This window comes from Sphaeramia orbicularis, chromosome 20 (assembly GCF_902148855.1).
Source record: "Sphaeramia orbicularis chromosome 20, fSphaOr1.1, whole genome shotgun sequence".
In the NCBI taxonomy this organism is placed as follows: domain Eukaryota; kingdom Metazoa; phylum Chordata; class Actinopteri; order Kurtiformes; family Apogonidae; genus Sphaeramia; species Sphaeramia orbicularis.
In genome coordinates this window covers 37,288,276-37,314,729 of record NC_043976.1, presented here as the reverse complement: position 1 = coordinate 37,314,729, position 26,454 = coordinate 37,288,276, and the positions used below count along the sequence as shown (strand labels likewise).

Below are 26,454 nucleotides of genomic sequence, written 5' to 3'. Positions count from 1 at the left end.
TTTTTTACAACACCAATAAAAGCCGGATACAGTACAGAAAGAATCTGAGACTCCATAAAGGACTGACGATGGCCTTCATCCATTTTTAAATAAACATTGGAGATTTGAGTGAATATGCCATCCGCTCCCTCTGAGATTCTGTCCTGACGTAAAGATTTAAAGTGATGTGTTGGATCTGGAGATGAAGCCGAATAAAATCATAATGTCGCCTTTTGTCAGAGAACAAGGGCTTCGGAAACTGTCATACTTAGTTTTCTGTTTTCGGAGTGTGAAAATAAACCTGGTGTTATTTCACATTCACAGCAAAAATTAAACTTTAACCCATAAAGACGCGGTGCTACTGTTGTACACTTTTATATTTAACCATTTTTAATTGATTTATCACCTTTTATTATAATAATATTATCCTCTGTATTTTGCATTTTTCAGTGTAAATCATTTATTTTTCTATATTTAATTCAAGATTATGTAGATGTTCATAAAAGCTCAAAGACTCAAAGAGTAAATTCAAAAGTTATTATATCACACTGCGAAAAGGGATTTTCAAGAAAGGAAAATGTACTTACTTTGGGGATATTAATCTGTTTGTTTTTTTTTTTTTTAGTTTTAAGTGCTGATAAATATATATATATATCTTGGCAGTGGAAGAATGTCAGCCTTGTTTTTAGAAGATATATCCTCCCTTTTCTAGGTCAGAATTTGTAGCTTATTTTGAGTATAAATGATCCAGAAATGAGCTTTAATAATGCACAACATGAGCAACCAATGCTTTGCCTCATATGCAACCAATGTTTTCTCCTTATTTTAAGCAATAATCTTTCTTAATTTAAGAACAATGTATTATTTCTACATTCAAAGACACAGTGACAAAGCAGTGTCAAACAAACATCTTTATTGATCAGCATTACAAAGATGTTCCAACACAATTCATGATATATCATTTAAAAAAAGCTGAAGAAAAAGTGACTTTTTCAGCAAAGATATCAATAACTGAAGGTAAAAAACAAGTGTGTCCATCCGCTGTTATTGATACAGCTCCGTGGGATTTTACTGGTGAGTAAGTGTTGTAGAGGATGACGATGTTTCAACGGTAACCCCGGAGCCTCTGAACGTCCAAATGGGTCATATCTGATTACAAATTAAAGCTGGGAAACTGTATTTTACTGCAATTATTTACACGTAATAGGATTAGCAGATCAACAGTTATTATTAAGCCATAAATTATAAATAAAATAAAATATTCCATTTTAATTGTATTATTATGGTTATTCTGTTGTTTTACTTGGTATTTTTATTTCACTGTTTTAATTGTACAGCTGTTTTTATGTCTTCTTAATCTATTCTTGTGTTTTTAGTCTATAATTTTGCTTTTTAATCTTCTGTACAACGCTGTTTTTAATTGTACAGCTGCTTTATGTCTTTAATCTATTCTTGTATTTTATTTTATTTTATTTTTATTATTTATTTATTTATTTATTTATGTATTTATTTTTATTTTGGTTCTCCCCTGTAAGTCACTTTGGAAAAAAGCGTCTGCCAAATGCATAAATGTAAATGTAATGTATAAAGACCCAAACATCCACTGGCGACCTAAAACATCTGCTGATCTAAAATGTTTAATAACTTCTGATCCATTAATCCTATCGATACATGTGAATAATTGTTGTAAAATACAGTTTGTCGTCTTTTCACGGTCATCAGATATGACCCATTTGGACGTTCAGAGGCTTGGTAGTTACCATGGAAACACCGTCATCTTCTATAACATTGATTCACCAGTAAAAACCAATGAAGTTGGATCAATGACAGTGGACAGAGACACTTGGTTTATATTCAGTTAATGATATATTTTATTGAAAAAGTCATGTTTTCGTCAGTTTTCTGTGTTTTTGATATAATAACCCTCAACTTTAATTAGAGCTGCAATGAACATCTACATCAGGGGGGTCAAACTCATTTTAGTTCAGGGGCCACATTCACCCCAGCATAATCTCAAGTGGGCCGGAACAGTAAAATAAAAACAATGAAAAAAGTAAAATTACATTATGATAGTGTTTATATCTACAACGTTTCCTTAAAAATCTGAATAACATGAACAGCTTGAAATGTCTTTAGAAAAACAAGTGCAATTTTAACAATATTCGGCCTCGGTTTATCAATTTATCCTTTACACATGTGCGTTACAACTTGCATTACAATTACAAATACACAAAACATTTAGCAACAAACAGAATATTTGTAAACTTGCATTTATTTCACTTAAGACTTTTCAGGATGTTCATATTCAGGTTATTCACTTTTTTTTTTTTGTAAAAGTATAGTTTGTTAATATAAACATTTTCATGTTATTTTACTTTTTTACACTAAAACAAAGATAAAATCTGCAATTGTCATTATTTATAGGTTATTATGATAATATTTTACTGGTCTGACCCAATTGAGATCTTATTAGTCTGTATCTGGAACCTGAATTAAAATGATTTTTACACCATTTATTGATAATTTCTTCACCATTTATTGATAATTTCTTCACCATTTATTGATAATTTCTTCAGCGTAATTTTAACATTTCACAAATTCATCCTACAGGGACTGGACCCTTTGGTGGGCCGGATTTGGGCCCCGGGCCACATGTTTGACACCTGTGATCTACATGATCAGTGAATTAAATATAGAAAAATACCAGATTTGCACTTAAAGGTGCAGAACACATAGTTTAATATTTGAGTAAAAAGGTGATAAATCACTTAAAAAAGTTAAATATAGAGGAAAAAAAACTATTTTGGAATGACCACAAAGGTAGTACTGGGTCTTTGCGGGTTAAACAGTTTAGATCAGTAGATGCTTTTGGTCGCCGGTGGGTCTTTATGTAAAGATTTGATATTCACTTTTTGTGCGAACAACACAAACACCTCCAAAAGGCAAAATACTGTAGAATGATTTGACTCCACCAGGTCTGTGAAAATGATATTTCAAAGACATTAAAATAACAAACAGGTGCTGCAGTTGTACACTTTTATATTTAACCTTTTTTAATTGATTTATCACCTTTTATGATGTCCTCTGTATTTAGCATTTTTCAGTGTAGATCATTTATTTTTCTATATTTAATTTAAGATTATGTAGATTTTTTGTAAAAGTATAGTTTGTTAATATAAACATTTTCATGTAATTTTACTTTTTTACACTAAAACAAAGATAAAATCTGCAGTTGTCATTTTTTATAGGTTATGATAATATTTTACTGGTCTGACCCAATTGAGATCTTATTAGTCTGTATATGGAACCTGAATTAAAATGATTCTTACACCATTTATTGATCATTTCTTCAGTGTAATTTTAACATTTCACAAATTCATCCTACGGGCCGGACTGGACCCTTTGGCGGGCCGGATTTGGGCCCTGTGTCACATGTTTGACAACTGTGACCTACATGATCAGTGAATTAAATATAGAAAAATACCAGATTTTTACTTAAAAATGCAGAACACAGAGTATAATATTCGAGTAAAAAGTTTATAAATCACTTTAAAAAAAGTTAAATATAGAGAAAAAAAACTTTTGGAGTTCCCACAGAGGTAGTACTGGGTCTTTATGGGTTGAACAGTAGATGCTTTTGGTCGCCGTTGGGTCTTTATGGGTTAAGATTAGACGGGCACGGTGTAAACGCTGTGTTTGGCCTTTTCCTCGATGCTAACATACAGGCCTTCTTTATCTGGGTTACAGAAAAATTCATCTAATTTCCTTCTAACAGTTTTCCTCCTCTATACTTTTGTTGAGTTGATAAACTCCTGTGCATTCGAGTCACATCCTTTGTCTGGAGTCGCCATAATCAGGCTTTTTTTTTTTTTTTCTGCACATCATTCCAGTCATTATTGAAGTATCAAAAAGTGTTTCTGTAATATACGTCTGACTTCTTTCATCTCGTCCTATCACAGGGCATCGGTGGAGCTGCCGGTCCTCTGGGTCCTCCTGGTCCTCCTGGTCTGCCTGTAAGTCTTTTCTCCTTCTGATTCAATCATTCATTTAGATTCGACACCACCGATAGAATGACATTGCTAAATTCCTGCGCTAATGTCCTTCTCTAATAGGGTCCTCAAGGTCCTAAGGGATCCAAAGGTTCATCTGTGAGTACAAGCCAGCTTTTAAAGACACTTCGTCACCATAATAATCAGTTCTGCAAAAAGTCTAGAGCATGTTATGTTCTTTTTTCCCCCTAGGGTCCTGCTGGTCCTAAAGGAGACACCGGTTCAGTTGGTCCACCTGGTCCTCCGGTGAGTACTTACAACCACAACTATCCAATCAATTTTATTTTTTATTTTATTTTATTGTATTTCTGTTTTTATTTTTTATTTTATTGTATTTCAAATTTCATCTTATTTCTTGCACTTCAAAATTCTATGCATAATCAAATATTTTAATGTGCGTTGTTTTTATATTTATTTTTATTTTATTGTATTTCTCTCAAATTTCATTTTCTCTTGATGTATAATCAAATCTTAATTTATTTTAATATTGTATTTTTTCAATCAATGTGAAGCACTTTGGGCTACAATTTCTGTATGAAAGGTGCTATACAAATAAAGTTTATCATTATTATTATTATTATTAATCCAATCAACTTTATTACCTCTGCCAGGAGGTATTGTGATCACTTTGCTTTGTGTGCGTACGTGCGTGTTTGTTTGTTTGTTTGTTTGTTTGTCTGTTAGCAAGATAACTCAAAAAGTTATGGATGGATTTTCATGAAATTTTCAGGAAATGTTGATACTGGCACAAGGAAGAAATGATTAAATTTTGGTGGTGATTGGGGGGGCCCACTGATCTGCCTTGGCGGAGGTGTGTGCTTTCCAAGTGCTTTTAGTTATTTATGTTTTGCTGGGTTTTGATTAAAGGTGGGTAATCCCAGCTCCATAGAGTAAAAATCCTGCCATGAATTGGTTCTACCTGTTCACTTGACACAGGTGATTACATTAATTATCCCTTCATCTACCTGGATGAGGAGCTGTGCTCATCAAACTGGGCTGGTTCAGTGAGTGGTTGGAACAAATACATGGCAGGACTTTTACTCTATGGAGCTGGGATTACCCACCTCTGGTTTTGATGGGTATTCTAGGATCCAATGTTCTCCAGTGAAAGCCCTGAGTGTATATCTTTGAAATAAGACTAGGCAATAAAGAAATTTGCAAAAACTTGTGATTTTACCCATTTTTCAGTGTCAAATGACCTTGACCTTGTCTAAAAATCATGTGACCTTGACCTGTACATGATTTGAGACCTTCATAAATGACAGTAGCATCCCCCAAAACTTCTAATTTGACATTTCCATGGGCAAATATGGCATAACTAACTGACAAATGCATGATTTTCCATTGAAAATGGATTTTCTGCACTTGGCTGAGGGGCATCCTAAAGATGGCGGTGGGGGGGGGGGGGGGGTCTAAAACTTTATGGATTGGGCCAAAATTTTTTGGGGGAGTTACTAATATATAAGAGATTAACTGGTCAAATCAAGAGCTTGATTGGAAAAGAAGTCCCAAATATGAGACACCCTACCCGAGAGCACCTGCTAATTTTCTTTTTTGACGTAAAGTTGTATTTTTCTACATGTATCGCCCCTCTCTAAGTAACTTTGGCTTGAGTTCAAATTAAAAATAAATAAATCACATCACAGAGTTAGAATTGCAAACACTTTCAAGGATGTAAACTAAAATTTGCGCACTTTTCAGACGTTGAAATTCAAGCATTTTTAAGTATTTCAAGCCCCATGTACCAACCCTGTACCTTGCGCCGTACCCTTTAGGGTCCACCAGGTGAGGTCATCCAGCCCCTGCCTATCCAGTCCCCCAAGAAGACCAAACGCTCCAGTGACGTCCAATCAGATCCAGCCGGTAGCTTTATGGACTACGGCGAGGGCATGGAGGACATCTTTGGCTCACTCAACAACCTCAAACAGGACATCGAACGCATGAAATACCCCATGGGAACGCAGAACAACCCCGCCAGAACATGCAAAGATCTGCAGCTGTGCCATCCAGAGTTCCCTGATGGTAAGTAGAACCAAACAAAAAGCCTTAAATATGAACCCATAAAGACCCAGGAGACTAAAACCACCTACTGAAGTCAACTGTCTAATACCTGTTGATCCACTAAATGTATTAATCCATGTAAATAATTGGTGTAAAATGCAGTTTGTCGGCTTTTCATGGTCATCAGATATGACCCATTTGGACGTTCAGAGGCTCCGTCATCTTCTACAACAGGGGTCTCAAACATGCAAAAATTCAACTGTCAAAGCTGTCAAACTCATTTTAGTTCAAGCTCCACATACAGACCAATCTGATCTACAGTAAAATAATAACAGCATAATAACCTACAAAAAATTATGACTGTATTTTCTTCTCGGTTTGATATGAAAACATAAAAACTTAAAATCGTTGTCTTTGTTTTTGTGCAAAAAATAACATTAAATTATGAAAATATTTACTTTTTTAAAAAAAAAAATATTTTTAATTTTATTTATTTATTTATTTATTTATTTATTCATTCATTCATTCATTTATTTATTTATTTTAGTTCAAGCTCCACATACAGACCAATATGATCTACAGTAAAATAATAACAGCATAATAACCTCCAAAAAATAATGACTCCATATTTTCTTCTCGGTTTGATGTGAAAAAAATAATATTATATTATGCCTATAAATAATGACATTATACCCATAAATAATGACAACTTCAAATTTTTGTCTTTGTTTTATTACAGAAAATAGCATTAAATTATGAAAATGTTTGCTTTTGTAAAATTATTTTTAAATGTATTTATTTATTTATTTATTTAAATTCAGGTTCCACATACAGACCAATATGATCTACAGTAAAATAATAATAGCATAATAACCTACAAAAAATAATGACTCCATGTTTTCTTCTCGGTTTGATGTGAAAAAAAATAATATTTTATTATGCCTATAAATAATGACAACTTCAAATGTTTGTCTTTTTTTTAATGCAAAAAATAACATTGAATTATGAAATTATTTATTTATTTTATTTTATTAGTTTTTTTTTAAATTCGGGTTCCTCATACAGACCAATATTATCTACAGTAAAATAATAACATAATAACCTACAAAAATTTAATGACTCCATATTTTCTTTTCAGTTAAATGTGAAAAAATAATATTACATTATATCCATAAATAATGACAACTTCAATTTTTTTGTCTTTGTTTTAATGCAAAAAATAACATTAAATTATTAAATTATTTATTTACTTATTTATTCAGTTATATTATTGTTTTGTTTTTTTTTTTAATTCAGGTTCCTCATACAGACCAATATGATCTACAGTAAAATAATAACATAATAACCTACAAAAATTTAATGACTCCTTATTTTCTTCTTGGTTTGATGTGAAAAAAATATTACATCATATCTATAAGTAATGACAACTTCAAATTTTTGTCTTCGTTTTAGTGCAAAAAGTAACATTAAATTACGAAAACATTTACATTTACAAACTATCCTGTAACAATAAAATGTGAATAACCTGAACAAATATGAACAACCTGAAATGTCTGAAGAAAATTAAGCACAATTTTAATTAATTACTTTTCAGCCTGTTTCTAAGTGTTTAGTGTCTTTATAGATCCAATCCATAAAGCACATATATAAATAATAAGTTAAGGCAGAATATTGTTTGTATAAGAAATTTCTTTTTTTTTTTTTAAAATGTCATTCACATTGTTTTTGTTTGGATTGTTTATAAAAGTAAGTATTTTAATAATTTAATGGGATTTTTTTTTGCACTAAAACAAAGACAAACATTTGGAGTTGTCATTATTTATAGGTTATTATGCAATTATTTGACTGATTTTACTGGAAAGAAAATGAGTTTGACACCCCTGCTCTACAACATTGATCCACCAGTAAAACCCATGGAGTTCGATAAATGACAGTAGATAGAGACACTTGTTTTTATGTTCAGTTATTGATACCTCTGCAGAAAAAAGTCACTTTTTCTTCAGTTTTCTCTGTTTCTAATATAATAACCGTCAACTTTAATCTGAGCTTTTTATGAACATCTACACGATCAGTGAATTAAATATAAGAAAATATCAGATTCACACTGAAAAAAAGAGAAATAGAGAGAGTAATATTCGAATAAATGATGATAAAGTGACTGAAGTAAAGGTTAAATGTAGAGAAAAACATCATTTGCGAACTGCCACAAAAATAGCACAGGGTTTTTATGGGTTAAAAAGTGTGTTGACAGCGTTTATATGTATCCACACATCCACTTATCAGCATGAATCACAAACCCGGGCTGCTGCGAACCTTTACTGCCCTCTGTAAACGAGCCACCGGAGATTTTCCTTATTTTCTCAACCCCTGCCGATACCTCTGCCCAGAGAAATAAATGCTGAAACTAATGCTATTTTTCTTTCTTTGGTAACTATTAGACAGCAGTTTCACACAATTATGTGCTTGGTATTTTTAATTTAAAAGGGTTTTTATGTAGAATTGATATTAAACTCTCAATAGTAGGGGAGAGTCTTCTACCAGAACACATTTAAGAGTACAAAAACAACAGTAGAATCAACACCATGTGTCCACAGACTGTACATATGAGGGGCCATGTGGGACATTAGTCAGAATTATAGAGTGATTCACATACAGTTGTGGAAAAAATATTACACCACCCCTTGTTTTCTTCAATTTCTTGTTCATTTTAATGCCTGGTGCAACTAAAGGTATATTTGTTTGGACAAATATAATGATAACAACAAAAATAGCTCAGAGTAGTTTAATTTCAGAGTTGATATCTACTCATTTTCCATGTTTTTTTTTTTTTTTTTGATAATAACCAAAATCACTTCAGTTCTTACGTCAATATCTATGGCATTGTACTGACAAAAACAGTGCTTTTAGGTATTCCATGTTTTCTTTTGTCTGTTTTAGTCACATGACACACAGGAGTTAGTACTTGATTGCATAACCATTGTTTTTGATGACTTTTGATGGTCTAATAATGTGTTCTGCGACTATGAAATGCATGCACACATGAGAAAATGCACATAGCATAACATACATAACATGTATCGCACCTTGAATAAAATATAACAGTCATTGTTTACACACATCTGTATTATGGTGTCATCAAGTTCTCTTCTTCAAACTAAAACTCAAAGATGCTTATTTTAACAAAATAAATAAATAAATACATACATACATACAGGGTGGGGAAGTAAAATTTACAATATTTTGAGGCAGGGATTGAAAGACAGTGTATGACCAATTAGTTTATTGAAAGTCATGAGAATTTATTTGCCACAAGAAAATGTACATAATAGAAAATGTTTTTTTTCTATGTGTCCTCCTTCTTTCTCAATAACTGCCTTCACACGCTTCCTGAAACTTGCGTAAATGTTCCTCAAATATTCGGGTGACAACTTCTGCCATTCTTCTTTAATAGTATCTTCCAGACTTTGTCGTAATAGTTTTGCTCATAGTCATTCTCTTCTTTCCATTATAAACAGTCTTTATGGACACTCCAACTATTTTTGAAATCTCCTTTGGTGTGACGAGTGCATTCAGCAAATCACACACTCTTTGACGTTTGCTTTCCTGATTACTCATATGGGCAAAAGTTTGTGAAAAGGTATGGATAATAGTGTTAGGTATGATTATGACATCAATATATGTTTGGTTTCAAAACAATGGGCGTAGTGCCTGCTGAGAAAAAACAACTAAATGTTCATTGTAAATTTTGCCTCCCCACCCTGTATGTATATATATATATATATATATATATATATATGTATATCAAAATAAAATAACACTTATAATCTTCATGTGTTGCATCAGGGGTGTCAAACATGCGGCCCAGGGGCCAAAACCGGCCCGCCAAAGGTTCCAGTCTGGCCCGCGGGATGAATTTGCAAAGAGCAAAAATTACACTGAAGATATTAACAATCAAGGATGTCAAAGTCGTTTTAGTTCAGGTTCCACATACAGACCAATAACAATAATAATAATAATAATCTTTATTTGTATAGCACCTTTCATACAGAAATTGTAGCCCAAAGTGCTTCACATTGATTGAAAAAATACAGTACTAAAATACATTAAGATTTGATTATACATCAAGAAATAAGATGAAATTTGAGAGAAATACAATAAAATAAAAATAAAAATAAAAGCAGCGCACATTAAAATATTTGATTATGCATAGAATTTTTGAAGTGCAAGAAATAAGATGAAATTTGAAATACAATAAAATAAATTAGACCAGTGTGATCTCAACTAAAATAACAGCATAATAACCTATAAATAATGACTCCAAGTTTTCTTAGTTTAATGTGAAAAACATAATATTACATTACATGTATAAATAAGTCATGACAACTCCAAATTTTTTTCTTTGTTTTAGTGGAAAACCTTACATTAAATTATGAAAATATGATCATTTACAACCTGTCCTTTATCAATAAAATGTGAAAAACCTGAAATTTTGAAAGTGAAATTTTAACATTATTCTTCCTTCTATTAAATGTTGTGTGCCTTTTGTAGATCCAATCCATAATATGCATATGTATAAGTGGTAAGTTGAGGTGTAATATTGTTAAAATTGCACTTATTTTTCACAAGAAATTTCAGTTTTTTCAGCTTATTGATATCGTTTTTGTTTGGATGGTTTGTCAATGTACATATTTGCATAATTGAATTTGGATTGCACTAGAACAAAGAGAAAAATTTTGCAGTCGTCATTATTTACAGGTTATGCTATTGTTTTATTTGGTCCGGCCCACTAGAGATCAATTTGGGTTTAATGTAGCCCCTGAAAGAAAATGAGTTTGACACCGCTGATGTAGATGTTCATAAGAAAAACAACAGTAAAACAATAGCATAATAACTTCAACTTTATAGCTGTTTAATCTAATCACTCTAATGATAATTTTCAGTCATTTCTTCATTACAACACACTACATAGATGAACGTGCATGGGATTTGTTACTTCTGCTTGACAAAAACTTTAGTTAAAATTGTTGGACATATTTTACACTTCGCTCCAGGCACTTTACACAGCATGAACATTAGCGGCGAATTACTCTAAAGCCGAATTTCACATCGGAGTAAAGAATTCAGCAGCGTTTTTCTGCGGTCATGAGTAGACCTGAACGTCGCCATGTGTTTGGTTTCTTCCTCAGGCGAATACTGGATTGATCCGAACCAAGGCTGCTCGGGGGATTCTTTCAAAGTCTACTGTAACTTCACGGCCGGTGGCGAAACCTGCATCTATCCAGATAAGAAGTCCAACGGAGTAAGTGGCTGCAGATCCGTTCGTACTGTTTTTAATCAGCGTTTTTCATTGCACGTTGAAGTCGCCGTATTTCACCCAGACAGCCCGAGCCTCCGCAGAAGCTGTCGGAGGAAAGGCGTTCCGTTTGCTGCAGGGCTCCGCTTGTAAAGATTTGATATTCACTTTTTTGTACGAACAACACAAACACCTCCAAAAGGCAAAATACTATAGAATGATTTGACTCCAGCAGGTCTGTGGAAATGATATTTCAAAGAGATTAAAATAACAAACAGGTTTATCTTCTACTCCCAGATGATACACTTTGATACAACCCTGGAGGCTGGGAATTATACAGGCATTTTTCATGTGCTGTGGAAGATTCATGAGGAAATAAAACGCCAAAAATAATGACGGCTAATATCACGGTTCTGTTTTGTTTTTGTTTTTTTCTACAGGTCAGAATATCATCATGGCCCAAAGAAATCCCTGGGTCGTGGTTCAGTGAATTTAAACGTGGTAAAATTGTGAGTATATGTTTTTTTTTTCCTTCTCAACTCACTCCACAAAAAATAAATAAATAAAAAAGTACCTGCTTAACTTCAGTGCTACGTTATACAGTAGGGGTGTCAAACATGTGGCTCGTGTATGGAAGTAAATCCGTCTCATCAGATTTTAAGTTATAAAAGTCATCGAATTTCTAGCACTGAATTTTTTGCACTGAAATTAAGTATCTGAATTTTTTGCATCTGAATGTTTTGCACCTGAATTTTTAAAAAATTCTACATTTATGAACATAGTTGAATTCAGAGACAAACAATTCAGATACTTAATTTCAGTGCAAAAAAAAAAAGTTCAGATACTTAATTTCAGTGCAAAAAAAAAAGTTCAGATACTTAATTTCAGTGCAAAAAAAAAAGTTCAGATACTTAATTTCGGTGTAAAAACTTAAGATGATTAATTTCAGTGCAAAAAAATTTCAGATACTTAATTTCAGTGCAAAAAAAAAATTCAGATACTTAATTTCAGTGCAAAAAATTTCAGATACTTAATTTCAGTGCAAAAAAAAATTCAGATAATTAATTTCAGTGCAAAAAAAAAATTCAGATACTTAATTTCAGTGCAAAAAATTTCAGATACTTAATTTCAGTGCAAAAAAATTCAGATACTTAATTTCAGTGGAAAAAATTAAGATACTTAATTTCAGTGCAAAAAAAAATTTGATACTTAATTTCAGTGTGAAAAATTTCAGGTACTTAATTTCAGTGCAAAAAAAAAAGTTCAGATACTTAATTTCAGTGCTAAAAAAAATTAAGATAATTTCAGTGCAAAAAAAAAAAAAATCAGATACTTAATTTCAGTTCAAAAAAAAAGTTGAGATATTTAATTTCAGTGTAAAAAAAAGTTCAGATGCTTAGTTTCTGTGCAAAAAAATTTCAGATACTTAATTTCAGTGCAAAAACACATGTTTGTGTCATATTATGTTTTTGTTTGTTCAAAAATAATAATATTTGAGCATTGAGACCCAATGTATCAAATATGATACAAAACTGAAAATCATACATGGAAATTGATATTTGAAAAAAAAAAAAAAATGGGGGTTGTTCAGAAGTTTCACAGAACTGGAATTTTCTGTCAGTGATTTAACGGTTCAGGCTTTACAGGGTTAAATATTGGAAAAAATAAAACAACCTTATTTTCACTGGAAAAAGGCAAAATACAGAGGATTATTTCATAATAAATGGTGACAAATCACTCAAGAAATGTTGAATATAGAGAAAAAAACTCATTTGGGGACTGACACAAAAGTAGCACCGGGGCTTTATGGATTAAGACAGACTGAGTTTAGAAAAAAAAAAAAAAAAAACAGCTCATTTCTCAGTTATTTGCGGTGGCATTATAATTCTATCACAGCTCCATGAGCATCAGTAAAGTGTTTCACAGGCAGGAATTCAGGTATTCCAGCAGTCCTCGCCATGCCCTTCAACTGTAAAACAGTGTCTGTAAACATCAGGTAGGATTCTCTGGGCTCAGAAATGAAACAAACACGTCCTGCTCCATCTGACTAATGTCATGCCGCTGTAGTTCCGCAGAGAAAAGCCTTTAAAGACACATTGTGACGGAGTTTCATAAAGCTTGGAGGGATTAAAAGTGCCGCATATCACCTCGTAGTGACCTAAGAGTACATGTTGTGATAGGGTTTACAACAAAAGTTCCTATTCCACTGAGGGTCTACAGATCTGTGGCTGCTCTAGATTTGTGTAAAATGTAAAATATAGAGAAAAATGTGCAGTGAAGTACATCTGCTCTGTTCGCTTTAACCCTTTCATGCATGAATTATGAAAACCTTAGTCGAGATGGTTTTCCTGAGCGTTTTTATTCCTCGTAAGGCGTAAAAAAACAATGCAAATGAAATGTTTTTAACCCTTTCATGCACGAATTATGAGAACCTTAATCAAATTTTTTTTCCTGAGTGTTTTTATTCTTCTTCGGGCATGAAAAAAACAATGCCATTGAAAATGTTCTTGTGAAAAATAAATTAAAAAAAAAAAACACAATTAACCCTTTCATGCACGAATTATGAGAACCTTAGTCAAGGTTTTTCTCTTCAGTGTTTAGCCATGAAAAAAACAATGCGATCGAGTTCTTTTTTTTTTCTATGGAGTTACAAAAATATCAATGCATTTAATTTTTGAAGTAAAGAAACGTGTTTAAAACCCAATATCAGAAAGTGATATGAAAACAGTGAAATGAAAACATTTTTAATGCTGCTAATCTGATGTCTTCTCACATTTTAACATATTCTAATGCTAGTAATTACTCACTTCATGGAGATAATATGCAAAAAAAAACTTCTTGTCTAACAAATAACAATTGATTTACACTCAAACATGTTAGTGCAGATCAGGTTTATCAAGAACAGTAAAGTTACAGTAAAGGTCTGAATTACAGTGTATGGGATGGTGCATAAGCGTCCACTGTGTTGGCTGATATGGAACTAAAACAACAAAACCCATGAATATACAAGAGAACAGCTGGAGAAGAACTGTCCACTGGAGTGGACAGTGCATGAAAGGGTTAAAATATATATATATTTTTTTAATGTAAAAATACATTAAAAAAAAAATAAAAATAATAATAATAATAATTTAAAAAAAATTCTTATAGGCCTATTTTTCATGAAGTTGCAAAAATGTCCATTCAGCTGAACACCACACGTTTAATTTTTGACGCACAGAAACATGTATTTACTGATCAATTGTGTGAAAACTATGGGGAGGGCTTGTGATTCTGAGGGTTTATGATCAGGAGAGATCTACATAATGTGACCGATTCATGTCAGAAAAGATATGTAGTGTCTTAAAACTTTAATAAAGATATGTGTAAAAAAACAAACAAACAACGAAAACAACAAAATCATGAATATAGAAGAGAACAGCTGTAGAATAGCTGTCCACTGTAGTGACCAGTATGCATGAAAGGGTTAATAAACCTATTTTTTATGGACTTACAAAAATGTCCACTCAGCTGAAGACCATGTGTTTAAATTTAGAAGCAAAGAAACATATATTTCATTCATTCATTCATTCATTTATTTGTTGTGAGCAGAAGAAAAACCTACATATTTTTATGTGTACAAAGGAACTAATATCAGAGTAAATACATTAATAAATACAGGTGATCAAGACAATATAGCAATTGCAAGGTACTAGTTATAAAATAAATTTAATATGTTCTGCTCAAAAAGGAGTGGGAAGACGAAAACATATTAAATCCCACCCCTATTTCACATTTAAACAACATAACACATGACTTTTGCTTCCTTAATGATATAGTAACATCTGTTTAGACTCCTCATTTTGTAAATACTACAATAATGTAAATACTACACAAATCAGATTTTTTGGTGAAATCTGATTTTTTTTTTTAGTGCTCATTCATATTACACATTCAATGCAACTTCTGTCAGTTTTCAGGGGAGATAACAAGTTAGACCAGGAGACCAGGAGTCAGCAACCCGAGAAAACGAATAACACTTTTTTTTTTTTTTTAAATACATATTTTGCTATTATTGTCACAACCAAAAATATTGTAAAAATTTAGACTACACTCTAAACAAATTAAAAAATAGTGGTAGTAGGAGTGAAAGTCGACACTGAAGGTATTCATGTTTCATTGCACAGAAAGACTTCACATACCAGGCGAACATTAACCCTGTAAAAGCCTGAACCGTTACATCATTGACAAACAATTCCAGTTCTTTGAAACTGTAGCCTTTATTGGTCCTTCTGAACAACCACTTTTTTTTTTTTTTTTTTTTTTAAATATCAATTTCCATGTATGAATTTCAGTTTTGTATCATATTTGATACATTGGGTCTCAACGCTCAAATATTATTATTTTTGAACAAACAAAAACGTCATAGGTGTCAAACATGCGGCCCGAGGGCCAAAGGGTCCAGTCCGGCCCTTTGGATGAATTTGTGAAATGGAAAAATTACACTGATATTAACAATCCCTTTAGTTCAGGTTCCACATTCAGGCCAATTCAATCTCAAGTGGGCAGGATTCAGTAAAATACTGGGTGGTTGTCATAATAACATATAAATAATGACAACTTCAAATGTTTCTCTTTGTAAATGTAAATATTTTCATGTATTTACACTAAAACAAAGTATAATTTTGCAAAAAATATGAACAACCTGAAATGTCTTAAGAGAAGTAAGTAAAATTTTAACAATATTCTGCCTTTTATTAAATGTTTTGTGTATTTGTAGATCCACTGTTTATCTGTAAGTTATAATGTACATGTGTAAAGGATAACTGAGGCAGAATATTGTTAAAATTACACTTGTTTTTTTCAGTTTGTTCATGTTATTCACATATTTTGAAAAGATAGTTTATAGTTGTAAACCTTTTCATAATGTAAATTTACTTTTTTTCGCTCTAAAACAGAGAAAAGTTAGGAGTTGGCATTATTTATATATTATTATGTTATTATTTGACTGGTTTGGCCAACTGCAGATCAAATTTAGCTGAATGTGGGTCTGAACTAAAATGAGTTTGACACCCCTGATGTAGAGGGCTTCAAAACTCATGTATCAAATATGATACGTTTTGCTTTATAGAGTTAAAATAATGACAAATTTCTCTGTTTTCTTTACTTGTGTAATTTCTTTGCAGTTCTGTAAATGCACTGAAACTGTGATTTATTCTCCACATATTCTGTACAAATTCATCCTAAACAGCTTCTTCAACAGTCACTAGTTTTAGTTGAAATATCAGTGTATCTTTTGGCTCCAGACTGTTTAGTTTTTCTATTTCTGTCCTAAAATGCCTCTTTAGATTGCAAAAGTTCTCAACTTAGAGCCAGACTAAGGGCACTTTCATTCCCACCTTGTTTGGTCTGAACCCTCAGGCTTTCCATTCCAGGTTCGATTCCAACCACATTTGCAGCCAGTCTAAGGTCCGACGAAGGAGGTGGACTGGACCCAGATCAAACTGAACTCTAGTTTGGTTCCGTGTGAAAATACTTTCTGAACAGTTCAGTCACAGGAAACTCCATATTGTTGGCAGTCGCACATTGATTCGTCGCGTACATGTGACTGAATTCTTTGGTTTGATTTATTCCTTTTGAACGTTATTTGTGCGGCGTACCTCAGAAACGCGTGGAAATAAATCTTAAAAAACAAACTAAAGCAGCAAATCATGCAAAAACACAATTTGTGTCACTGTCAAAACATTGAGCCGCGACTCTGTGCAAGACTGAAAAACCAACATCAACACAGCATATGTAGATGATGACAGCAGGATGTATTATTCAGCCAAATTACAATGTGAAAGCGAAAGGAGGCAGACCATAGGGAAGGACTATGTGGACAAAAGTACTGGGACAGGTGATTCTTTTCTAACAGGGGTCTGGGATGCAAAACAATAATGACAAATGACATATTATAGTTTTATGTTGGGATAAATATCATTGCATTGGTTAGTTTGGGTTAAATAGTTACCCCGCCCCCAAAGGGGAGGCAAGGGGTGTTGTTTTTGGTCCGGTTTGTTTGTTTCAGCTGCAAAACTATTGGTTGAATTCATACCGAATTTGGTTTATACATTGCCAGTGACCCAGAATAGATCTGAATACATTTTGGGAAAAGTAGGTCAAAGTTCAAAATTTTTTATGAATTTTTATTTTATTTTTTTTCCCCATTTACTTAAAATGGACAAAATTTCAAATGTCTGTAGCAGCAAAACTATTCGTTGCATTCATGCTAAATTTGGTTTATAAATTACCAGTGATCCAGAATAGATGTGATTACATTTTGGGAAAAGTAGTATTTTAGTAGAATTTTTTATGAATTAAAAAAAAAAAAAAAAAATTCCATTTACTTACAGTGGGCAAAATGTCAAATATCTCTAGCAGCAAAACAATTGGTTGAATTCATACCAAATTGGCTTTATAGGTTGCCAGTGATACAGAATAGATTTCATTATATTTTGGAAACAGTAGGTCAAAGTTCAATTTTTTCATGAATTAAAAAAAAAAAACATTTTTTTATATGTAGTAAAACACTCAAATTACATATATATATATAATTGTCAATGAGACTAAGTTGTACAATCCACTGATAAAAACTGTATTTGGACAGTTTATCAGTGCTTATCCATGTTACACATTCACAAAAATACATTTATTCAACATTTTTGTTGTGAAACCTCCTGTAATTACACAAAATATTTGTCAATTAACAAACAAGTCTGGTTAAACTTACAGAACAAATACTTCTTTTACGGTTAATTGTCAGTAATTTTATCTCGTTTTATTTTAATTTTTTTTTTTTTTTTTTTTTACAGTATTAAACTTTAAATTAACAGTTTAATCTCATAAATAGAAAAGAAATATTTGTGAAATTATGATACATTTGTAAATGTATTTTAACTGTATTTTTCTGTGAAAAAAGAAAAAAAAAATCTTTTCAAAAATGGAAATTTTATGGTTATTCACAGTTACAGTTTTTCATATTATTTTACATTTGACGTGTAAAACCACAGTCTATTTTTGTCATTTCATTGATATTTTCCTGTATCTTGAAAATACAGGAAAAAATCTGTAAAATAAACAGTGAAAATTCGGTTGATCTACAGATTTTTTTTTTACAGTGTACTTCAGTCCATATGGTGTAAATCAGGGCCTTCAGGAGTGAAAACCCCCCACATATGAATCCAGACGACCTCACGGAAAGGTTCATCCATGTTTGTGAGCTGCTGATGAGCCCAGAGTGGAGCCGTAGAAAGCAATCAACAACAGCTCAGTCAGACAAATCACACTGGAAGGTTTTATTTGCAGGAGCGGGATGCATTTACAGATAGTTTACATGTAGATGTTGAGGAGTGATGAATAATTATCTTCCCCCTGGAGCCTACAGGTGCATGCTGGGAGGATAGGGGGGTGGATGGGGGGGCTTAAAGAGGCAGCAGTAACGATGCAGTGCAGTGGTATTGGTCTGCTGGGAGAGCTGGGATATTTGAGCAGCTCCAAGTGAAGTGTGTGTTTAGTCGATGTGGACGGAGACCAGTAACAGGGTGGTATGCAGCAGCAGAGTTTGAGTTAGCTGAACGCTCCATTTAAATGTGGTTAGATTTAATCCGTGTGTTTACATGACAACTTTTATTCCTGGTTTAATCTGATTAAACATTAGATTCTATTTCAGATGCCCACGTAAACACCTTATTCCAGTTGAAAAAGAATAGTTACCTCCGCCAAGGAGGTTATGTTTTTGCCAGGGTTTGTTTGTTTGTTTGTTTGTTTGTTTGTTTGTCCGTTAGTGTGCAACATAACTCAAAAAGTTATGGACAGATTTGGATGAAATTTTGAGGGTTTGTTGGAAATGGGATAAGGAAGAAATGATTAAATTTTGGTGGTGATCGGGGGTGGGGGGCCCACGGGGGGGGGGGCCACTGATCAGCCTTGGCGGAGGTCTGCGCTCTCCGAGTGCTTCTAGTTCGGATTAAGTTTAAACCCTGACCATATTTTCAGGGGAAAAACACCTAAACAGACATACCCAAAGTAAATGAAGAATTCCTTCACAATAATAAGGTTCATATGGATGTTGCTGGTGTCTATGGACATTTAGAGACCTCACAGAATCTATTCCCGTCGTCTAAAATATTGTATCTATTCCTATGCCTGAGTAAACTGTAACAAACTAAAAGAGAAATTAGAATTTTTTATCCTCGCCTGTCTTTTTTTTGGATTGACGATGATATGCATAAATTAATTGTTCGTGCCGGAGATTTTTAATAGCGTATATTTCACCCCACAAAGATTAAAAATCATGTTTGAACCTTAAAGTTTGCACTAAAATACACTTTTGATGTACTTTTATTAACCCTTTCATGCATACTGGTCACTCCAGTGGACAGTTCTTCTCCAGCTGTTCTCTTGTATATTCATGGGTTTTGTTGTTTTAGTTCCATATCAGCCAACACAGTGGACACTGATGCACCATCCCATAATACACTGACATTCAGACCATTACTGTCACTTTGCTGTTCTTGATAAAACTGATCTGCACTAACATGTGGGAGCGTAAACCACTTGTTTTTGTTAGACACAAAGGTTTTTTTTTTGCATGTTATCTGCATGAAATCAGTAATAACTAGCATAAGAATATGTTAAAATGTGAGAAAACATCAGATTAGCAGCATTGAAAATATTTTTATTTCATTGTTTTCATATCACTTTCTTCAGAAGAGGATTAGGGCCACTGGAAAGTAAAAAAAAAAGGTCTAATATACAGTATATATATTTTTTTATTATTATTATTCTGAGAAAAAAGTCAGAATTCTGACTTTAAACTCTGAATTCTGACTTTTTTTTTTTTCCAGAATTCTGACTTTAACCTTCCTCTTGTGTTAGGGTCGGCACCAACCCATTTTAGGTTTTAAATGCATGAAAGAACCACATAAAGTTTGTTTATTGCATCTAGGCTTTTTGACTTTGTCAGGAACCTCGTTTCAACAAAATAATACAAAACATTTTTTTCTTCACTAAATTATGAAATACTCTGGTTGAAATTATGACCTTTATGTTGTTAGGGTCGGTTTCAACCCCGTTATAGAAAAATGAGTTTATAAACCAATAATTAGAGCGAAAACTGAAATCATAAGTGCACTGTCAGCCAACACACTGACAGCCAACTCCTTTCCCAATCATGTGAGCTTTTAGGGATTCTCATTTTGCCTTGTTATCCAGTATACCTGCACAAAAACAAAAAAAGCAAAGACGGGCATGTCCACTCATGTGATGTCAATTCAGTATAGAGTTGGTCACTTGCAGAGTGCACATCAAGGGGTATACTGCCAAAAAAAAAAAAAGGCCAAGATGTTCACACTAAAAATATTAAAACCAATATTTTCATGGATAAGGAAACCTAACAAGGTAGCCAAGAGATAAGAAACAAATTGGATGATCGATCATTGTTTTTTGTGTATTTTACAGCTGATTTAAGACATGGGTCAAAACCGACCCGTTGACATAAGAGATGGTAACAGAAAGCTAACACAAGAGGAGGGTTAATCTCAGAATTCTTACTTTTTTTTTTTTTCAGAATTCTGACTTTAAACTCAGAATTCTGTTTTGTTTTGTTTTTTTCAGAGTTCTGATTTTAATCTCAGAAGTCTGCAAATTTTTCTCAGAATTCTGACTTTTTTTTTCTCATAATAATAATAAGAAATACATGTTGGACCCTAGTTTATTGTATTTTTTTTCCAGTGGCTCTAATTCTCTTCCGTAGTTTCTGATATTGGGTTTTAAACACGTTTCTTCACTTCAAAAACTAGAAGCACTCGGAGAGCACAGACCTTCGCCAAGGCTGATCAGTGGGCCCCCCCGTGGGCCCCCCCACCCCCGATCACCACCAAAATTTAATCATTTCTTCCTTATCCCATTTCCAACAAACCCTGAAAATTTCATCAAAATCTGTCCATAACTTTTTGAGTTATGTTGCACACTAACGGACAGACAAACAAACAGACAGACAAACAAACCCTGGCAAAACATAACCTCCTTGGCGGATGTAATTAAATGCATGGACATTTTTGTAACTCTGTGAAAAAAAAAAAAAAATCGATCACATTGTTTTTTTCATGCCTAAGGGGGAATAAAAACACTCAAGAAAAAAAATCTCGCCAAAGGGTTCTCATAAGTCATGCATGAAAGGGTTAACATTAGGGTCTAAACTTTGAGCAAAAGTTGAAAAAAACACATTCATTGTCCTGATTTATTATATTTTTATAGTAAATGAATATTAACATAATTTTTTCGGCCCGCAGGCGGGCTGATAGGGCTACTAATCCACTTTTGAATCCGGTCTAAATTCTTCCTGGGACATGTAAACCCAGGGTTCCTGCAGGGTCTTAAAAAGTCTTAAAAGTCTTGAATCTACAAATCTGCATTTAATACCTTAAAAAAGTCTTAAAAAGGTTTTAAATTTGATATGGTGGGTCTTAAGTTATGTTGCCATAAACATGTTGGCTGTATTGTGTTTAAATGTGTCTGTGAAATGTCCAAGATGCAAAGAAAGTAACATTGGTCTACTCAGTTCCACCTGTTCCAACCCAACTATTTATAATGAAATTAGGAACCAATTTTGGCTAACTTTGCAGCCCCCGGTGAGAAATGACTTGGAACAATGGGAATCAAGGCGTTGGTGTAAATAAATACATTTTCCTAAATTCTAGGAGTCATGAATTTTTGCCAGTATGTGAAACAGGCTGTGAAATGAGCATTAAATTGTGTTCTAAGTACTCTTAAAAAGATCTTAAAAAGTCTTAAATTTAAGTTGTAGAAACCTGTAGGAACCCTGGTAAACCCTTTATTCCGTTTGAACTTTATTCCTTCCATTCTGCACATGCTCGTTGTCTTGTCCTGTCGCGATGACGCACACGTTCTGCGCTGGCGGAAGAATATGCACTGCAGTCTAGTCTTCCCAAACTGTTCCAGTGGGCTATTCTGATGGGATCTACCAGCCTCTAAAACCCTGAAGGAAGAGTTCACCACCTGTTTTTTTTTATTCATTAATTTGTCATGCACTAATGAGTTCGATAAGTGGGCAAATCAGTTTGCACTGCAGCCCTTCCGTTAGCTTAGCTTAGCCTAGTTTAGCATAATCGCCTCATTCCTATGGTCAGACGTAGCCAGGCTTTTACAGGTGATTTGGAGTATTTTATGAGTGATTTAGTGAAATTCAATCCTCTCTAATCATAACTTTAGTCCGCTGGGGTCAATATGATCATAAATTGAGGCTCAAATCATGGCGATGCGACTTATTTGATGTTGTGATCAAATGTTGTCGTGATATGTTGTGATGTCTTATGCTCTTTTAATTGTATAGTAAGTGTTCGGATATGTATCTTGTATTATATTGTACAGGTATTGTGTGTTTTGTGCTCCCTTAACAGTCTGTTATGTATATGTTATTTGTTACATTCGTGCCCTATCAAGTGTCTAACCATGTCTGTCTCCTGTAAATGTTTTTTTTTTTTACTGCCTTTTTAAAACTTGGCCAGAGGACTACAGATGAAAACTAGCCTTCTGCCTAATACTGGCTTTTTTTTAACCATGTGTTTTATGAAATTGCATTGTCCCCTTTCAAATAAACTAAATCAAACTAAACTAAACTGCAGTAATAAAATCTTGGGAAATAAAAACTAATGCAAAGCTAAAACGGTAAAGCAAAGCTAATTTAGCGTATGCGTCCCTTCCAACAAAAAGATTTTCCAACTTCCGTCAACACAACACTCCCAAGATTGTATGAGTGCAGTAAGTCGCGGATCTAAAGAAATAATTGGGGAGAATCGGATTTCAGAAAAATCACTTACAAAAGACAACAAATCACCTTTAAAAAACTGGCTACGTGTGACCATGGAAATGCAGTGGCTATGCTAAGCTAAGCTAACAGAAGGGCTGCGAGAACAAGGCAACGTTAGCAGCGCAAACCCTTTAGCTCACTGATCTACCTCATGTAAACCTTTATTCGGGTTTAACATTTCCATGTAAACAGAAGAGAAAATACTTTAGTTCCGAATTAATTTCTTCTGGAAAAATAAATGGGATTTAAAAAACATCATGTAACCGTACCCAATGTGTCTCCTTTTTTTTTTCTTCTTTCTGTCCCAACAACAGCTTTCCTACGTGGACTCAGACGGAAACTCGATAAACATGGTTCAGATGACCTTCCTCAGACTACTGACAGCCTCCGCCAGGCAAAACTTCACCTACAGCTGCCACCAGTCTGTGGCGTGGCACGACGCCAACAGCGACAGCTACGACAAGGCGCTGCGCTTCCTGGGCGCCAACGACGAGGAGATGTCCTATGACAATAACCCCTACATCCAGGCCCTGTCAGATGGATGTGCGGTAAGATCCCACCACACCGTCCACCGTCCACCACCCAACACCAGCAAACGAGGTTTTATTCTTCCATTTGATTAAACGCCACGCATGAAAAGTCAGTGATCAGACTGGATACTGGCACATTTAGTCCTGTAGTGTTTTCACTAAACGGTAAAAAACTGTCAAACTGAACTGATGGAGTTAGTTCGTCACCTCTTTGATGTGGACTCAGCAGAACTGTTGGTCCTGAAATGAAATCAACTAGAACTGGAAAGAAATGTGGAAAGTTCTGGAAGTTAACGACAGATGATGAAGTGACTGGGAACAGAGAGACAGAGAGAAAAGAGAACAAAAAGATATACGGACGGATGGATGGATGGATGGATGTATAGATAGATAGATAGATAGATAGATAGATAGATAGATTGACTGATCGCATTAAATCCTGTTGTATGTCAGTCAGTTCTTGTAACATCTGGTGGGTTATACGAACGCATTTTCATCATGTTGTGTTATTCAACACTATCTGATTGCGTGTCAATGTACAACAAGATCTCTAGTTTACAACCGCTAACCCTAAACTTAACCCTAACCCTAAACCCAACCCTAACCCTACCCTTAACCCTAAACTTAACCCTACCCTTAACCCTAAACCTAACCCTAAACTTAACCCTACCCTTAACCCTAAGCTTAACCCTAACCCTAAGCTTAACCCTAACCCTAAACCCAACCCTAACCCTACCCTTAACCCTAAACTTAACCCTACCCTTAATCCTAAACCTAACCCTAAACTTAACCCTACCCTTAACCCTAAGCTTAACCCTAACCCTAAACTTAACCCTAACCCTAACCCAACCCTAACCCTACCCTTAACCCTAAACTTAACCCTACCCTTAACCCTAAACCTAACCCTAAACTTAACGCTAACCCTAAACTTAACCCTAACCCTAAACCTAACCCTAAAGCTAAATTTAACCCTACCCTTAACCCTAAGATCAACCCTAACCCTAAGCTTAACCCTAACCCTCAACCCAACCCTAACCCTAAACTTAACCCTACCCTTAACCCTAAACTTAACCCTACCCTTAACCCTAAACCTAACCCTAAACCTAACCCTAAACTTAACCCTACCCTTAACCATAAACCTAACCCTAAACTTAACCCTACCCTTAACCCTAAACTTAACCCTAAACCTAACCCTACCCTTAACCATAAACTTAACCCTAAACCCAACCCTAACCCTAAACTTAACCCTACCCTTAACCCTAAACCTAACCTTAAACTTAACCCTACCCTTAACCCTAAACCTAACCCTAAACTTAACCCTAACCCTAAACTTAACCCTACCCTTAACCCAAAACCTAACCCTAAACTTAACCCTAAACCTAACCCTAAACTTAACCCTACCCTTAACCCTAAACTTAACCCTACCCTTAACCCTAAACCTAACCCTAAACTTAACCCTACCCTTAATCCTAACCCTAAACCTAACCCCAAACTTAACCCTACCCTAAACCTAACCCTAACCCTAAACTTAACCCTAAACCTAACCCTAAACTTAACCCTACCCTTAACCCTAACCCTAACCCTAACCCCAAACTTAACCCTACCCTTAACCCTAAACCTAACCCTAACCCTAACTTAACTCTACCCTTAACCCGAACCCTAAACCTAACCCTAAACTTAACCCTACCTTACCCCTAACCCTTGCCCTAAACCTAACCCTAACCCTAAACTTAACCCTACCCTTAACCAGAACCCTAAACCTAACCGCTCATCGTGGTATTTTACGCAGTGTGAAATGCTTATAATGTGTCCAGATAACACGCCAATATATCACGTTGACATATCAGTGCCGGGGGTGGGAGGGGTCCAGTGGGAGGAGTCCTGTGGGAGGAGTCCTGTGGGGGGGTCCAGTGGGAGGAGTCCTGTGGGAGGGGTCCAGTTGGAGGGGTCCAGTGGGAGGAGTCCAGTGGGAGGGGTCCAGTGGGAGGGGTCCAGTGGGAGGAGTCCAGTGCTACGCATCATCATTCAGTCATCTAACCAGCTCCTCTGTGTTTGTTTGTGTCTTTGTCGCTGCAGACGAGGAGTGGATATGGAAAGACTGTGATGGAGATTAACACTCCCAAAATCGATCAGGTTCCAATCATCGACGTCATGTTGACTGACTTTGGGGACCCCAACCAGAAGTTTGGCTTCGAAGTCGGGCCCGTCTGCTTCCTCGGCTAAATAAAACAAAACAAACAAACAAAAAAAAGAAAAAAAAAAAAAAAAAAGGACTCGACGGGGCCAGCAAAGAAAGTCAAGTTGAGACGTTTTGGGTACCGCCAAACCCCATTTCTAGCCCCCCCACCCTTTTTCCTTTTGCCACATGCAAGTTTTGAATAAGAGCTGGTGTAGCCTAAACATGTCTGTCCATGTATGTACGTGTAACCCAGGAAAATACTTGTTGCCCTTGTAGGGCTCGAACCACATGACTTAAACCACGTTACGGAGCTAAGGCGAAGGACATTGGAACGCGTGGCAGAGGAGGGTGAAAATCGGAGGTTTCGGAGGCGGGGGGGGGGGTGTGTTTGGGGGGGTTAGGGGTCGGGGACAGGACCTCCTCTTTGGATCCTCCAGGTGCTGTATGAAAACGACTACAATGGTGCTTGTTCAAAACACACACACACACACAGAAAAAAAAACAACAACAAACGTATCTAGAGGTGCTAAGAAAAGAAGGTGTATTTTGATAATTTTTAAAATAAAAACTGT

General features: G+C 34.6%; 1 protein-coding gene across 1 annotated transcript in view; it reads left to right on the top strand.

The window, feature by feature from the left end:
- Window positions 1-26,022, top strand: part of col11a1a (collagen, type XI, alpha 1a) — a 281,120-nt gene extending 255,098 nt beyond the window's left edge. The window contains 8 exon segments of the mRNA XM_030123523.1: window positions 3,939-3,992; window positions 4,092-4,127; window positions 4,221-4,274; window positions 5,804-6,050; window positions 11,216-11,328; window positions 11,763-11,831; window positions 23,488-23,721; window positions 25,780-26,022. Coding sequence (XP_029979383.1) covers window positions 3,939-3,992; window positions 4,092-4,127; window positions 4,221-4,274; window positions 5,804-6,050; window positions 11,216-11,328; window positions 11,763-11,831; window positions 23,488-23,721; window positions 25,780-25,926 — 954 coding nt within the window. The 3' untranslated portion in view covers window positions 25,927-26,022.
- The last annotated feature ends 432 nt before the right edge of the window (window positions 26,023-26,454 follow it).